The sequence below is a fragment of the Alosa sapidissima genome, chromosome 10 (genome assembly GCF_018492685.1).
Source record: "Alosa sapidissima isolate fAloSap1 chromosome 10, fAloSap1.pri, whole genome shotgun sequence".
Taxonomy (NCBI): domain Eukaryota; kingdom Metazoa; phylum Chordata; class Actinopteri; order Clupeiformes; family Clupeidae; genus Alosa; species Alosa sapidissima.
In genome coordinates, this window is record NC_055966.1 from 20320192 (window position 1) to 20332691 (window position 12500).

The 12500-nt window shown below is 48.0% G+C and overlaps 1 protein-coding gene across 1 annotated transcript in view; it reads right to left on the reverse strand.

Moving 5' to 3' along the window:
• The window catches only part of si:dkey-22o22.2 (neural-cadherin), a 34392-nt gene that overhangs the window by 9090 nt on the left and 12802 nt on the right, over positions 1-12500 (reverse strand). Inside the window, exons 6-12 of the mRNA XM_042105732.1 lie at positions 9318-10935; positions 8551-8644; positions 5505-5689; positions 4493-4734; positions 2663-2943; positions 2063-2277; positions 43-170 (exon numbers count right to left, since the gene is read on the reverse strand). Of these exons, the coding sequence (XP_041961666.1) occupies positions 43-170; positions 2063-2277; positions 2663-2943; positions 4493-4734; positions 5505-5689; positions 8551-8644; positions 9318-10935 (2763 nt within the window). The remainder of the gene's footprint in view (positions 1-42; positions 171-2062; positions 2278-2662; positions 2944-4492; positions 4735-5504; positions 5690-8550; positions 8645-9317; positions 10936-12500) is intronic.

Here is a 12500-nt window from a genome sequence, read left to right on the forward strand (position 1 = left end):
CCCTCTTCCCCTCAGGGACACCCTGGGGTGCGCTGTCCTGACCTTCCCGTCGCTGACGATGTCCAGACGATGCCAGCGGCGGTCCGTGACGGTGGCCCTGGGTGGGAGCTGAAGTGTCAGCGTTCCGGAGCCGTGGTTCACACTCAGGGACGGGACGCCGTTCTTCAGCTCTGGAGGAGGAGGAGGAGGAAGAAGAAAGAGGATGATGATGAGGAAGATGAAGATGATGACAAAGATGAAGAAGGTGAGGAGGATGAAGAGGAAGAGACGGAGGAGAAGGAGGAGAAGGAGGAGGAGGAGGAGAAGGAGGTGGAGGAAGAATAAGAGGAGGAAGAGAAGGAGGTGGAGGAAGAGTGGGAGGAAAAAGAGGGGGAGGAGGATGAGAAGGAGGTGGAGGAAGAGGAGGAAGAGGAGAAGGAGGAGGAAGAGGAGGAGGAGGAAGAATAATAAGAGAAGGAGGAGGAACACACAGCTGTTATCAAGAGTTTTCTACAACCTTTTAATGACTACCTCTGTTACAGTTGTTTCAATAGCACCACCGACATCAACAACAACAGTTACCACTACTGCTACTGCTACTAACAGTGTGACTACAACTACTACATCTTGAATTAATCAGAAGAGGCTTGTTAAACTCAGAGGAAGTCTGCGGTTGTAAGCACCAGAGGGGTTTGGTAAGTACATCTACATGTGTGGTCCACTTATGAACACTGAAAGTAGAGGAACCAGGCAATAGGCCCTGCTGTTCGCGCACGCACATTGCAAGGTACCCTCATAATGTCCCTGTTGTCCACCGCTGGCAAAGTTCTTGGTTATGCAAGCCAAAGCGCTGTGGGTGTGTAGGTCCAGCACTCGTGATGACCATTACATAATCGCTCATCGAGTCCCCAGGCCTCATCTGGTGTCATGCTCATGTGTTGACAAAATACGAGCGATATTTCTATCCATCTATGTAACCCGACCCCAATCGACCCAAACACTGTCAGCACACACTGTATTGAACAGCATCCGTGAAAAATGCTTCTTGCCGATCAATTTGTGGTCAAGTTCGATTTTCTGTCCCCCCACCACCCACCGCCCGCCACCCACGCATTCCCCCATCCCACCCCAACCCAGCACCCTCATGCAGGGGAAACTCGGGCCCCCTGCTCAATAATTCCACAACTAAAAGCAACGTGTAGCAAAGTGATGATGTAAGCGCACCAATGTGCCACCTGGGGGTGGGTACTGTTCAGTGAAACAAAAACAAAATCGGTTGTAGACACAGTGAGAAAGGTGCAGAGTGTGTGTGTGTGTGTGTGTGTGTGTGTGTGTGTGTGTGTGTGTGTGTGTGTGTGTGTGTGTGTGTGTGTGTGTTGAGGGTCCAGGATGGGGGGTAGGGGTGTGTAGGTGGAACTATTTGACCTTGAGGAGTGACCCGAGTGTCAACCTCTCTGCTGACCACAACCGATTTAACACAGTGCTGACCTCAGCAGCCAAGGCTTGCCCAGAAGAAAACCAATGCATGATTAATGGTCTTACTTTTGACAGTTTATGAAGGTTATTGAGCTGGTTCTTTAAATAAAAAAAAATAAAAAAACGACATGCAATTAGTCACTTGGACGAAATTAATTTCTGGCTCAGGTGATGCAAAAGCCTTAAATCATGCCAGTATTGATTGCTCATCTAAAAAGCAGGCTGTGGGCTTCTGAATTTTAAAATATAATTTCTCATTTTTTCTACTTGCATCAAACATGTGACATATGTACATAATAAGCAGGGCAGGTTTAGTGTCACATTGTACACAGTATACATTTATCAAGCCATTTCAAAGGCCTGATAAAATGCACTTTTAGTTCAAACTTGTAAGCTTTTCTGGCAAACGTCTATCTCTCTCTGTCATCTCATTTGCTCCCCTGGTGGTGTATTTACAGTTATAACCAGGGATGACCAGATAAAACACTACAATAATGTGCCTGCTCGGCACACTATTATGCAAAGTTACATTGGATGAAAATCTACACTAAATTATCTCTGAACTGAATCCTAAACTGCATTTCATGCATAAAACGTGTCGTGTTACCGAGGGCGATGAAGTCCTCGGGGTCACCCGGTTGGGGTGCGGCCAGCGGGCCGTTGTAGAGGAGCAGACCGTTGGGCGCCTCTGTGATGAACTCCAGTGTGATGCGGCTCTGGAAGCAGGGCCTGATGGGAGGGAACCAGGCGTAGCCGTGGCCATGGAAACTGTGCTTGGTCTGCTGACACTCCGGCCCATCAAACATGGGGGGGCACTTACACCTGAAAGTACGAGTGGAGGGGTAAGGGGTTGGGACAGCACATACTGAAGGTCATCATGTACTACAACTTCTCTGCAATGAAAGCCATACTGCCATGATTAACTCCTTGTTTCATTTGAACTGTTAACTGTTACCTGAACTGACTAGCGTTGGTGCTGCATTGAAAAATAAACTAAGCTGGTGAATCATTATCAACAGGATATCTTAACTGGGGATTAACAGTTATTAGTGATATACATTTGTACTTATATACAGATACAGATTAATTGACAAGTGTGAAGAATAATCCAGTATATAGGTCCATGTTAACACTGAGGACTAACACTGGTGACTGTAATCTCATATGTGCGTATAGAGCTCTGTGAATGCTGAGGGGAGGCAGGTACCTGTAGCCCAGCTCGCTGTCGATGCAGGTGCCCCCGTTGAGACAGGGGTTGTGGGGGTAGGAGGCGCAGGCGAGGTGCAGGCTCTCGCGGGCCTGGCAGCCACACTGGGCCGTGGCGGTGGCCGAGATGGACACCAGGGAGGTGTTGCCGTAGCTGAGCACGCGTGGTGTCTCGCTGAAGGTCACCCGGCTGGAGCAGCCGCCGCCCGTCGGACCGCAGTCGGTGTACGCGCACTCGTCCACGCCCACCTGAGAGATGCCCACACCCAGCGCCGACTCCAGCTACCGGAGAGAAAGAAAGAGAGAGAGAGAGAGAGAGAGAGAGAGAGAGAGAGACTTAAAAACCTTTATTTGAAACCATTAAAAATAAAATCAGTCCACATCCTCAGCTGAAAGACGGTCTTCCAGAGTCATTAACTGTCACATTTGCCTCCCTAACGCAGCGCAACCCTCCAAATAAAACCAGATTATTTGTCTGCTCACAATATATGTACTCTAATCTATCCTTTACTCCAGCATGGAGAGAGGAGGAGACAAATAGAGAGGTAGTGGTTTGACATTGAACTTAGTTGGAGAGAGAGATGGAGAGAACGAGTGAGAAAGGAAAACAGAGAGAGAGAGATGGAGAGATAAGGAGATACAAAGAGAACATGGGAGATAGAGTGAGAGGAGAGGAAAAAAGACATTTTCTATTACCACTCCTGCCATGAACTGTAACACATGGCTCCCACTAGGCCTGAAATATAATCTAGAACATTACAGTTTATGGCTATTAATGGCCCATGTGGGACGATTAGAGACTCCTCTCGGTTTTAAAATGTGTGTGTTGTGTGCATAGTGTGTGTAAGTGTAAGGCTAAGTGTGTGTGTGTGTGTGTGTGTGTATGTGTTTAAAAGTGCACAAGTATGTGTCTATGAGCTTATCCTTTTATGTGTGTGTGTGGTTGTGTGTGTATGTTGAATGTGTTCTCATTTATGTGTGTGTGTGTGTGTGTGTGTGTGAGTGTGTGTGTGTGTGTGAGTGTGTGTCTTCTCTGTGTGTTTGTGTTTGTGTATGTGTGTGTGTGTTTGCTTGCGGAACGGGAGGAGGCACTTGGAGGACTCCGATCTGTCAGACTCAAGGGCAGTCCATCAGTTCCTTTACAGTCCTGTCTGTGGCCGCCCGCCCGCTTGCCCGGGCCTTGCGCGCTGCGCGCTGTGTGTAAACACCAGCCAAGAGCCCCTATTTGCACCATGCCGCGCTCAAAAAGCCCGCTCGCCTGGCTCTGCCTCCCTCGCTCTCTCTCTCTCTCTCTCTCTCTCTCTCTCTCTCTCCTCCCTCTGATTTATGAAGCAGTGAATTCTTTATAAGCAGCCTGTTCGTCCTCCCTCCTCCTCCTCTCTCTCCCTCCCTCCCTCCCTCCTTCTTTCCTCTCCTCTTTTTCATACTCTCCATTCCTGTATCTAAGACTTGCGTCTTGACGGCTGCCGCTCGCCTTATATGGTTGTGAGAAATTCATTGGTTCCTGATTCCCTTTCATTGTCTGAAGTACAATTTAATTTAAAGTGGTTTTATTTGTGTATAGTGTTTTTAACAAGGCGAAGGCTCTTTGCAGAGAGACATGGTGGCAGTAATAGTGTTCACAGGTGTGTGTGTGTGTGTGTGTGTGTGTGTGTGTGTGTGTGTGTGTGTGTGTGTGTGTGTGTGTGTGTGTCTGTCTGTGTCTGTGTCTGTGTGTGTGTATGCACTTTGCAGACACACAGAAGGGTAGCACAAGTAATTCAGTTATTTACAGGTGTGTGTGAGTGTGTGTGTGTGTGTGTGTGTGTGTGGACTCGTAACCATCCCTCACCTTGACTTTGTGTGTTGCTACATAGCCGTGGAGCTTCTCAGTCTTGTAATATGGCGAGCCGTGGGCGGCGAACCAGACGTTGAGCTGCTGCAGGTTGTCGTGGTTGCTGCTGCCGTTGGCGACGCTGAAGACGTACACACATTCCGTCTCCGTCTGCAGCACCTCGGCCAGCAGGCGACGCAGACGGGTGTAGCAGCTCTCCTGACCCAGTCCGACCCGAAAGAACTCCTCCACGGTAAGGTCTGAAAGACATGAGGTCAGACTGTTTACTAATGATCAGACAAGCATGTGACTAAAGGGTTATTCATTAGAGATTATATGGTAGTAGATATTGTATTATATGATATTATATCACACAGATTACGGCTGGGCGATATGGCCTAAAAAAAAATCTCTGAATTTTTCACATAAAACCCGATCGGAAATCTGATTGAAATCTGCATATCCTTCTTTCACAAGTGTTTTACACCATATCTTTCAGGAAATACAGTTGTTTATTTAAGATAAGTGAGCGTATGCTTTAACCTTTGTTGTGGCTCACCTTTGTTTTTCACACATTCATGACCACTCGCAGTGGGAAAAACAACGTAATCACAACGGCGGTCCCTGATATTCCCAGGTGGCATGAACAGAATATAAGCCTCTATGCTTATGGATGACCTCACTAATGAGAGCCATTACGTTTGGCATCAGATGCTGCTTATGTTTGCCGCCCATCTGCAGCTGGATACAGTTTAGAGACACTGGACATAGCCTATGCCTGATCATTTTCAGGGGTCGAATTTAAAAAGAAAATCGATTTTTATAAAACAAATCGATTTTAATAAAAAAAACTTTTTGAAATTATTTTGATTTAAATCGTTTTTTTGCCCAGCTCTAACACAGATATCAGTTGGCTTTGCTCTTTGTTTAAAGTTAAAAAGCATGCACTAGTCAAACAGGAATTCCCACCTGTCGTCTAGTAAGGTAAAGAAAGTGAAAGTGTGAATTGGGGGAAGAGAGGAACACGTACTGGACAGCTTCAGGGAGCCTGCGTTCCTCACGGCGTCGTCCTTCAGGTCCAAGACGGTGACCTCTGCAGTGGAGGTCACGTCAGGCCAGGCCTTGTCGCTGACCCGTACCTGCAGGCTGTAGGCGCCGGGCGGGGTTCCTTCCCTGATGCTCAGTTGACCAGTGTTGCGGTTTAGACTGAACGACCTGCACAAAGATGAGTCACACTGTGTTAACTTAACTGCATGTGCGTTTTTGGGTGTGTCAGTGTGTGTGTGTGTGCATGTATGTGTGTGTGTAACATGTGGACAATATGGAGAGAGTGCAAAAGAATAATAAAAAAAAAATCCCACCTGAAAATGTAAAACAGAACTACTGAAAGAGAGACATAATATGAAAAATGAAGAATATAAAAAAAGCCCTCATCCATCCATACCTACTCTATCAGCCACACACACTGACAGACCATGTACAATGACAGCCCCATTTTGTCCTACGCTACATGGCACTCTGAATAGCTCCCCTCAGTGTTAGTCGACACAAGAGCTCCTTGAGAAGCCGGTTGAACTGTCATCCTTCAGGTACGACCCCACATCAAAGCAGGCCCACTCCCCAGCTCTGTGCTGTGGCGCTCGCTCTTTAATGTCTTGTGTTCCATTATTAATGTCCCTCTGTAGCATTGCCTGGCCCGGCTCACTAAAGCCTATGATGAGACGGGAGAATGGAAGGGCAGTGGGGCCAATAGAGAATAGCGACCTGTGTGGGAGAGCTGAGGAGTGTGTGTGTGTGTGTTTGTGTGTGTGTGTGTGTGTATGTGTGTGTGTGTGTGTATTTGTGTGGTGTGTTGGAAGGGGGGCTGATCAGTTCCACAGCAATCTGATACAAGGGACACCACTCTCTTATTCTCTCTTTCCCTCTCTCTCTCTTTCTTTCTCTCTTTCCCTCTCCATCAGCAAACACATCCAATTACAGGCCCACAAGTGAGAACTTGACCACAGGGTCACTCCGCTACCGTAGTCTGCTCTTTTTATGGGGTAGTTTGTTGAGGACGAGCTGGCCTTCCATCATTTGAGAGAAGTAGAGTGCACCTCCTTCGCCCTAAATGGTGTGCCTCAAATCACAGCGGGTCAGTTAACACGGCCATATAGAATCCAGCTACATGAACTGTAGTTGAAGACAGACTGCTCACAAAAGAAAGAGGGCAATTTATTTGAAAAATCATGAGTCTTGAGGCTGTGGTCCCCACAATAGGTTGTACATTAGGAAGCTCATGATGGTATTGTAATGGGGTTCATAAGACTTTAATGGATTAGCATAATTTATGAAGGGCATACGTTTAATGATTAAAAGGATTCGGTGGTCCGAGGAGACCGGAAAGCTCGGGGCTCAAAGGTGCCTGGCCCTCGTACTTAGCAACACAGAGAGGCAGAACACAGAGGTGACAGACAGGTGTGGGTACCCGGTCTGTGCTGCCTGCAGGATCCGTTCTGCGCATGCGCGTAAATGCTCCGCCAGAGCACCGCGAGAGCACAATGAATTTGCTCAGTGAGTGACTCTGGCGATGACCAATGATGCTAATTACCTATGTCCATGGAGCCGAGCTGCACCAATCACATCAGTGTATCTGATATAGGCGGGCCAGAGGCGAGCTAAACAGATGACGACAGCGCTGTGACGTCGAAGTCCGGAAACATTGGTCGTAGTGTTATCCAATTGCGTCGACGTCTGGAATCGGTCAGTAAACATCGCTCGTAGTGTTATCCAATTTTTCTGTTAAAATAACCATACACCACAACATCTTTGTCTTATCGTCTTGCTAAGCAAATAATGTGGCGCAGGCGCAAGCATGGAACAGATCAGGCAGTGTCGTAAATCGTCGTAAAACAGGATCATCATCTGCATATGCGTGAACGTCTTGGGCGTGCGCAGAACGGATCAGGCAGGCGGCACGGATTGTGTACCGACAGGTCAAGTGGCACTCCTCCGTCTGAGTGGTGAAGCATGAATGAGACCTGACCAGGGCTGGGTGATATAACAGTTCTTTTGGAAGGGCTGGGGCCATTGTACCCCTTGTACCCCCCGCAACACATACACACACACACACACACACACACACACACATGCTACCACCGCCAGAACCTCCCCTGGAGCGCACCAAGGTCAGTGAACCTGCGCTGGCCCGCGCTCAAATTAGATTTTAAAAGGCGCAATCATGTTCACATAACAGGAATCGAGTTCTGCTCCGCCGGTGACCTTCAGCTTGCCTGCCAAATTAGGTAATTAACTGTCCAGTAAGCAAATAAAACACTGGGCGCCCGATCGAAGGTACAACACCAGCCGGTGCCAAGCTCTTGTCACACTAGCCGCCGCTAAACCGCTAATATATTAATACAGTAATTATCCAAATTAACAAGGGCAAAGGCACTACATGGCACTCAAAAACAAACAGGGGCTTTGAGGGAATTTAAAGTGGCTGACAGAGTGGTGTGAAGCTAGCCGGCTAACATTAGCCACATATAATCTGTCCTTTTGTTTCACCAACTCACTCCCCCCTCTCTCTCTGGCTTGTTTTAAGAAGGTGTCATGTTTGTTATTGTCTGGCAGAGGAGCTGTAGTTCTCCCAACCAGATTACAGGCTGTTTATTACAACAAGCCCAGGGGCGAACATGAGTCGTGCCGTTGTGCCAAACGCAAGAGATGCGTTACTGCCCCAGAGTAAATTCTGAATACAACTTTTTTATGCAGTATTAATAACTGGGCTCAGAAAGAGATGACACCAGCCTATTAAACCTTCTTTATCCTTTACTCTCTTTCTCTCTCTGTGTCTTTTTTAATCCTTCACTCTATCGCTGCTTTGCAACCTTCATGTAAAGGACTCCTTCCTTTCTCCTCACTCTTCCCTCTTTCTCTCTCCATCTAAGGACCTCTCTATCCTCTCCTCTGCTCTCCTCTCATCCACTCTCTTCTTTTATACTCCACTCCTTCTAGTTAAATGGCAGATAGCTTGGCAGTCCCCCCCCTGCCCTTTAGAAAAGAATCTCACTTCAATAAAGAAGAGATGAAAGTACCTGGGGGGTTTGCCTTCAAACTGGTACACCTTTTCACTCCAGTCGTCAAGGTCAGGGGATTGAACTTGTCCAAGTACTGTGGTGGGAAGTGAACCTGGCGAACATACATAATAAGGTTAGACACACACACACAGACACACAGACACACAGACACACACACACACATCCACAGCTCCAGCTCTGACATTACCTGAGGCTCTGTAAAGGGAGCATACAGAAGGGAGAATGTCTATTGGGCACAAGTGTGTGTGTGTGTGTGTGTGTGTGTGTGTGTGTGTGTGTGTGTGTGGAGGGGGAAGGAGGGGGGTCCCTGTGAGATAAGGAACACATGTGGTCATGGTTAAACAGTTAAGCAATTAGCATGCTAACACTCCTGTTTCTTCCCAATCCATGTAAAAAATGGCTGTGATCCTGTTATGCATGAAATCGACAGCGCTTTAAAAAACCATGTGCCTCTTTTGAGGTGTCTATTAGAATCTGGGACACAATTTAAGGAAATTGTTTGCTTCATGCTACATTTGCCCTACATGATGATTTCTTATTAGAGGTTTTAATGCCTCCATTCACAGAGGAAAAAATAGCTAAGCAACTCGATCACTCACACTAACACTAATGCTAAAAATATCACAACTCAAAACCATTCTTTGTTCTGTGAATATTATACAAGCTGACAGATAGCAATTCATGTTAAATAAATGATGGAGAGGTTGTGTGACGTGTAATCTCACTATGGGCATTTCCTCTGCATTTCTGCGAACCATACATACCCTCGTAGCTGTACACGATGAATTCGGTGTGGCCTGGCACATGTGGGTGGTCGTTCCTGTCGCCGATGACGACAGTCAGCGTCGAGGTGGAGCTCATTGGCGGAGAGCCGCTGTCGATCATGAGGATGGGCAGCAGGTACTGCTTTTGCTGCTCGCGGTCGAAGGTGCGGAGGGCGGTGAGGAGGGCGCTGCCGTTACGCAGGTCAGTGAGGTTGAAGTTGGTGGCGTCCTCGGTGAGCATGAGCAGTCGGATGGAGAAGGGGCCGCCATTGGGCGACGAATCGCGATCGATGGCGTGGAGGAGGAGTGACGTGTCGTTCATGCGGACATTCTGAGGGGTGGCTGAGTTCTCCCAAATCACAGGTCGGTATGGCGCCTCGAACTCAGGGCCATTATCGTTGACGTCCTGCACTGTCACCATGACAATGGCAGTCCCAGTGAGAGCAGGGCTGCCCATATCGGTGGCCAAGATCATGAGCCGATGCTGGGAAACCTTCTCACGGTCTAGAGTGTCTGCTACTACAACCCAGCCGCTCTTGTCCACCACAAACTGCTGGTAGGGGTCAGACTCTGGGGCGATGCCGTATGAGAACTTGCCGTTCTGGCCCGAGTCCAGATCCATTGCGGTCACCTGGGCCACGATGGTTCCAGCGGGGACGTCTTCGAACATGGCGCCTGCGTCGTAAAACTGCGGGAAGAAGACAGGTGCATGGTCGTTGGAGTCCTCCACCTGGATGACGCAGTGGGCCACGCTGAAGAAGTCGGCGTCCTCCACCTTGAGCGTGAGGTTGAAGGTACGCTCGTGCGGCTTCTCAAAGTCAATCTTCTTCTGCAGGCGCAGGACGCCGCGCCGGTTGGCCTTGTCCGTTTCCACGAAGAACTTCCGCTCCTCGTCGCCGCCGACAATGCTGAAGGTGACCGCCGCGTTCTCGCCCTCGTCGCCGTCGGTCGCCGCCACCACCAGCACCTCGCTGTTCACCTCCAGCTCCTCCGGTATGGACGCCACGTACAGCTGCTGTGTGAACGCCGGTGCGTGGTCGTTCACGTCCGACACCAGGATAGTGGCCGTGCCCGTTCCCGAGAGACCCCCTCCATCCACAGCCTCCACCACCACCAGGTAGCGATCCTCCACCTCTCGGTCCAGGGATCGTAGCACTGTGTAGATGGTGCCTGTGGAAGGGTTGATGGAGAACAGGTTGAGGTTGATCTCATTTCGGACGTTCTGGACGATGCGGTAGGTCAGCACTGCATTCTTCCCCGCCTTCGGGTCGTCCAGGTCGGTGGCACGCATTTCCATAATGGAGGTGTCTGCGGGTGAGTTCTCGGGCACGCTCCCGACAAAGCAGCTGTCTGACGAGCACAGGAAGGCGGGGGCGTTATCATTGATATCTCGCACCTCCAAGAGGACATCGGCGAAGCCTGTAAGCCCTGCTCCGTTTTCATCAGTAGCCAGGACCAAGAAGCGCCACGCAGACCGCTCCTCGCGGTCTAGATGCTTCTGCACGTAGATTCGACCCGTTAGCTCTTCAATGGTGAACTCACTACCAGCTCCCTGTCCATGCAGGGAGTACCGCAGGGCACTCTGGTCAGCCTCCTGGTCTGGATCAGTAGCAGAAACCTGTTTTTTTTATTTTTTAAAGAAAAAAACAAAACAAAAAAAAAGCACAAATACATTAACTCATACATTAAAAATGCGAGAACAATGCCAATCATGAACCTTTTCCCCTGCCGACTGAATGACTTGCAATAGTGAGCATCCTCGTCTCATCTGACAACAGGCAGGAGCACTCTGAAGGACACGCACGCATCGGCGGATTCGACGCATCCGTCACAGAACACAGGAGACAATTAAAAGTTAATAGACAAAGCAAAAGAAGGATTCCACAATTTTCATCCTCTCTCCCCACTCACTAGAAAGATTGTTTACAAAAGCCTTTGAAGTTTCTCTTTTTTTTTTCTCTCTCCCTCCCTTTTGACAACACGACGGAGAGCGATATTGAGAAACCAGAGAAGGACGACAACCGAGGCCAGGTGTGTCAAAATAGTCATTTCAAATTGAGCCCCCACCTCCCCGTTTCCCTCCTCCTCCCACCACTCTCTCCTAAACTCCGAAGCACATTAATAAACATAACAAAACACTTCAAGGGAGCCCTGCCACAAACCCGAAACAATTTAATGTATCAGGTGCCAGGCGCACATCAAATCAATTCCACTCGGAGGCGGCCACAGCTGTGGGCAGAAGGCTGCTTCACGCATGCCTCACTCGGAAACATTTTACTGCTGAGTCTCTCCGGAACATTCTGCCCCGGTGTCACTTCACACTCAACAGTCAGGAGACAAACCCTTTGTTTGGTTTTACACTTAGTCAATAGAACACACACTGTTTGCAATGCCCAGAGGCATATATGTATATACGCTGACCAAAACAGAATTGTTGGATGCCGACATCCTGACCTTTGTGTTTCAACCTCGGTTATGTTGAACTGAACCGTGCCAAACCAAGTCTGCTGAATGGGCAGTTAGACCTTTTGCAGGTGCCTTTCTGGACATACAGGTCAACTGTGGTTGTAGTGAAGCGAGCAAGTGACCTTACTAGACTCTGACAACCGTTTTCTGTTGTCAGTTCTGCTTCAGGGATGCATGTTTCTCACACTGATTAAAACTCAGCAGGGCTTCAAGCATTGACCATTTCTGTGCCTGAAGTTATCAGAAATGTTCTAAGCCGTTACAGTTTAGAACAAAATTATTCATACACCTGGCAAATATTGATTTAATGTTGATTTTCTCTTTATCAATATGCTTGTTCTGACTGGAAATGACACTAGGTTGTAAGACAATAGGTTGTAAGACAATGTGATACAAACATGGAAAATGAAAATGACATAAACCAAATAAACCACATTTATTCATACCTTGTGAGCACAAGGCCAGAGTGATGGCAAAGTATCATTCCTGCCTCAAAACCCGGATTGCTGCTAAAAAGTCTGGTCTACAATCATTGTGAAGACATTGGTAGGTATTATAAGGACCATTTTGAGAGCTGTGAATGCCAATAAAGATGTTTCCATTGATTATTTAAAAAGGGCATGAATAATTTTGGACATGGCATTTTTCATAAAAATGTTAAAAAAGATGGAAACGCTTCTTTTGATTCCATGTTTGTACCACATTTTTGTCATTTTC